Source organism: Camelina sativa, chromosome 12 (assembly GCF_000633955.1).
Source record: "Camelina sativa cultivar DH55 chromosome 12, Cs, whole genome shotgun sequence".
In the NCBI taxonomy this organism is placed as follows: domain Eukaryota; kingdom Viridiplantae; phylum Streptophyta; class Magnoliopsida; order Brassicales; family Brassicaceae; genus Camelina; species Camelina sativa.
In genome coordinates this window covers 22,782,188-22,786,655 of record NC_025696.1, presented here as the reverse complement: position 1 = coordinate 22,786,655, position 4,468 = coordinate 22,782,188, and the positions used below count along the sequence as shown (strand labels likewise).

Below are 4,468 nucleotides of genomic sequence, written 5' to 3'. Positions count from 1 at the left end.
GAGTGATGCTTCTCTCTTCGTTTAGCGCCAAGGCAATGATCTTGCCTATCTAATATTATATGTAGATGACATTATCCTCACCGCCTCTTCCCCTGCTCTTCTCAGGTCAATTCTCTCCTCTCTTAAATCTGTATTTTTAATGACTGATCTTGGTTTCCTTCACTATTTTCTTTGCATTGCGGTACGCAGGGACAACAATGGACTATTTCTCAGTCAACAAAATTACGCTGCGGATATTCTCCATCGTGCAAATATGTCCAACTGTACACCGGTCACGACTCTCTTTGACACTTCGGCCAAACTTCTCTCTGCTGTCGGACCTCCTGTTGCTGATCCATCACTATACCGTAGCCTTGTCGGAGCCCTCCAATATCTCACTTTCACTAGGCCGGATATCGCTTATGCTGTCCAAAAAACTTGTCTTTATATGCATGACCCTTGTGAGCCTCACTTCACCGCCATGAAACGCATCCTTCGTTATCTTAAGGGAACCATCTCGGACGGCTTACACATCACTCATTCCAACAAAACGACACTCACTGCCTATACTGACGCAGACTGGGCCGGCTGCCCCAACACACGTCATTCCACTTCTGGTTTTGCCGTCTTCCTTGGTAACAACCTCATCTCCTGGCCTTCTAAACGACAACCAACTGTCTCACGCTCTAGTGCTGAGGCAGAGTATCACAGTGTGGCCAACTTAGTTGCCAAAACAATATGGATCCGTAACCTAATCCTTGAACTTCATTGCCTACTTAACACTGCAACGCTTGTGTACTGGGATAATATATGTGCAGTGTATCTCTCCACAAACCCGATCAACACCAACGCACCAAGCATATCGAGTTGGATATTTTTATTGTCCGTGAACGTGTTGCCATGGGACAGGTTCGAGTCTTTCATGTTCCTTCCTCCCATAAATATGCAGACATCTTCACCAAATGTCTCCCTACATCTCTGTTTCAAGACTTCAAGTCCAGTCTTAACGTTCATCCTCATTACGTTTCGACTGCGAGAGGGTATTAGAATAGGAATACATATATTCTTCTGTGTATATTAGGAAGCTTAGTTAATAGCTCCTAGCGGCTACCTTGTACAACCTCTCCTATATAATCTCATGAATACAATGACACATTATCGATTGGATTAACCTAATCAAACAAGCAGCTTTGATATTTTTAATAAATAGAGAATTATCTCTATCCCTAATTCTTGAGTTCTTGAAGAATTCAATTGGTAGGAAGCAGGTCCCAAAAGTTTTCAATTCGAAATCCTTTGGTTGAGTTGAATTTGTGATCTTACGCTGCGCCACCCACCGCCAACTGATGTTGAACCCACACGTCAAACTCTAGTACGTCTTCAAGAGCAGATGCAGCAGCTTACAGTGGCTATTCAAGCGATGGTTCTGCAGCCTCTGCAAGTAGTTGTTGATGGAGAACATGATGAACAAGATTATGATGAACCAGGTGGAGAAGACAATAACCCTTTTGCAAAGACAGATCCAGCATCCTGTTGTTGCTCCAAAAAACGATTGGCGTTGGGAACAAGGATTCAATCTGGAAACACAGCGGAGAAGCTACTAGACTGGATCGTAAATGTAGAAGAGGTACTCGAATTCAGACGAGTTCCTTTAGATCGATGTGTTCCGGTGATTGCAATGCGGTTTCGAAACAGAGCTGCAGCTTGGTGGACACAGTTTAAGACTTCTCAATCAAGACAAGGAAAAGCAAAAATGCTATCGTGGGATAAATTAAAGAAACACTTGTGCAAAACTTTTTTGCCATTTAATTACGATCACCTTATGTTTCAGATATTGCAAAATTTGAAAAAAGGTCACGTTCGGTGGAAGAGTATTCAAATAATTTTTTTTTGCTACTAACTCTTATTGATTGGCAAGATTCAGAACAACAATTGGTGGCACGATTTACGGGTGGATTGAGACAAAAAAATTCAACACACACTGAATTTATTCAAACCATTATCAGTGGATGAAGCTCATCAACAAGCGTTGACTGTTGAAGAACAAACTCGAAGCAACTATCCTGCTTGGAGCTCTACTCGTCCAGTCCGAACTTCACTTATATCGGGTTCTTCGAGTCAGACTCCTGAAGCGGTGATGAAAAAACCTGAACATGTGGTGACTTCAGTTGATCCTACACGGGTTAATCGACCTAGTACGTTGCGTTGTGTTAATTGCAGAGAACCAGGTCATCGGCAATCAGCATGTCCTACTCGAAACCGTCGTGGTTTTATCCTTGATGAAACATGTAGAGATGTGGAAGTAATATATGATGAAGAAATTGTGGAGGAAACAGAGGAATTGGAAGCTGATGTAACTCACCTTCTTGTGGTTAGGCGAGCTTGTTTGGCACCTCGTCTCCCTAAAGAATCTCGACATAACAAACTCTTTTATTCACGATGCACAATCAATGGACGGGTTTGTAACTCCATTATCGACTCGGGATGTTGTGAGAATGTCATCGCTGAGGATGCTGTATCAAAATTAAATTTACAAGTGCAACCACACCCTTCTCCTTATAAATTAGTTGCGATACAACAGAAAATGAAGTTGCAGTTTCCACTCGTGTTTTAGTGGAATTTTCAGTTGGCGATTCATACAAAGATAAATGATTTGTTACATTGCCCCTATGGATGCTTGTCATCTGTTACTTGGAAGACCATGGGAGTTTGATCAGTGTGTTAGTCATGATAGTCACCTTATCACTTATACCTTTAGTTTAAACAACCGTACGTTCACGTTAAAGCCATCTTTACCTGCAATTCCAACTCCACCACCAGAGTGAAATTCCAGCTCTACCACCAAGTCCAGTCTTGTTTTTGCGACGTGCTTCATGTTGGAAGTTGATCCTTTTCTCAATAAGGAACAAGAGATACTGGAGGAAGAAGGTGCCAAGGTAATTGGGAGCAGAGAGATTCACAAGCATATGTAGAGGGAAGAGGAAGAAGAGATCGTGTAGAAGAAGAAGAAGAAGAAGAAGAAGAAGAGTCACGACAATGAGAGTTTGTGTTTTGTAATAATGAAAACAAGTAAAAAGCCATTAGGCCATAAACTCAATTAAGGCCTTATGTGTAATGGGCCTCGGTTTTAGGGTGATGGAAAAAGAAGTAGGTTAAAATAAGTAAGGGTAGTAAAAATATGCTTTTGTGGTTGTAAGGACATGTTAAGGAAGTAAGAAGTAAAAAGTAAAAGTCGCTTCATCTTAGATCTACTACTTCCAACATGGTATTAGAGCTTCAAAGTTCTTGGTGACCTGAAACCTGCACAAGCAACAAAGGAAAGTTAGAGGCACAAGCTGGTTCACAAGAGCACAGCAAAAGAAACGAGAAAAAAAAAAAAAGGAGAAGCAAAAATTAGGTAATTTGCAATTAGTCGTAAGATAGAATGCAGAATGTTCAAGTGGTTCCAGTGTTTGATGGAAAGAATTATAGTCTATGGGTTATAAAGATGAAGGCTATACTTAAGTCTAAGGGTTTATGGAAAGTAGTTACAGAAGGTATCCCAATATCACCTAAGTTGACTTCTCCCACACAAGATGAACAGAAAAGAATGATAGACTGGGAAGAGTTAGAGATGAAAGATCAAACAGCTTTACAGTTGTTGTTTAGTGCTGTTTCTGAAGAAATATTCAGTAGTCACTTATCTGTCACTGAAACCTCAAAGGATGCATGGGATGTACTTCAACTAAGGTTCCAAGGTGACTCAAAAGGTTCCATGATAATGCTACAGAGGTTGAGAGCAAACTTCTACAACCTGAAACAAGATGAAAGAGAAACCATTAAAGACTTTGCTAGAAGAGTTGTAGAGTTGGTAAATGAGACGAGAGCTCATGGAGAAGAAATGGCAGAATCTATTGTGGTGCCTAAAATCTTGTGCTCACTTCAAGAAAGGTTTGACTCCTATGTGGGAGTCATAGAACAGACAAAGGACCTTGCAGTTGTAACTGTGGCTGAAGTAATCAACTCCATACAAGGACAAGAGAAGAGATTAGATGATAGAAATGGTGGAAACGCTGAAGGTGCATCTGCAGCAAGGTTTCAGAAATTCAAAAATGTTCAAAATATGCAAGACACATTCAGGTCAGAATCATCTCAGTCAAAGTGGTGTAGCATATGCAGGAAAAACAATTACAGTGAGGAAGAGTGCTACTACAACAAAAACAAGACAACAAGCACACAACAAAACATGCAAGTCAGACCTAGAGGAAGTTGTTTTGTTTGTGGAAAGCTGGGACACTATGCTAGAGACTGCAGACTCAAGCACAATCAAACCCAGATGCAAGCTCAAGCAGAACAACAAAGTCAAACACAAATAAATAGACAAGACCAAGAAGAAGACAACCAAGAAGAAGGATTGTTTACAGCAACTCATGACCATATCTCAAGCAATGGTAATATCTGGTTGATTGACAGTGGAGCTACATGTCACATGGCCAAAGAAGAAAGCTGG

The 4,468-nt window shown here is 40.9% G+C and overlaps 1 protein-coding gene across 1 annotated transcript; it reads left to right on the top strand.

Moving 5' to 3' along the window:
* LOC109127985 (uncharacterized mitochondrial protein AtMg00810-like) lies at window positions 254-1,026 on the top strand. Its single transcript, XM_019233635.1, has 2 exons — window positions 254-796; window positions 889-1,026. Exons 1-2 carry the CDS (start codon window positions 254-256, stop codon window positions 1,024-1,026), a joined length of 681 nt encoding a protein of 226 aa, XP_019089180.1.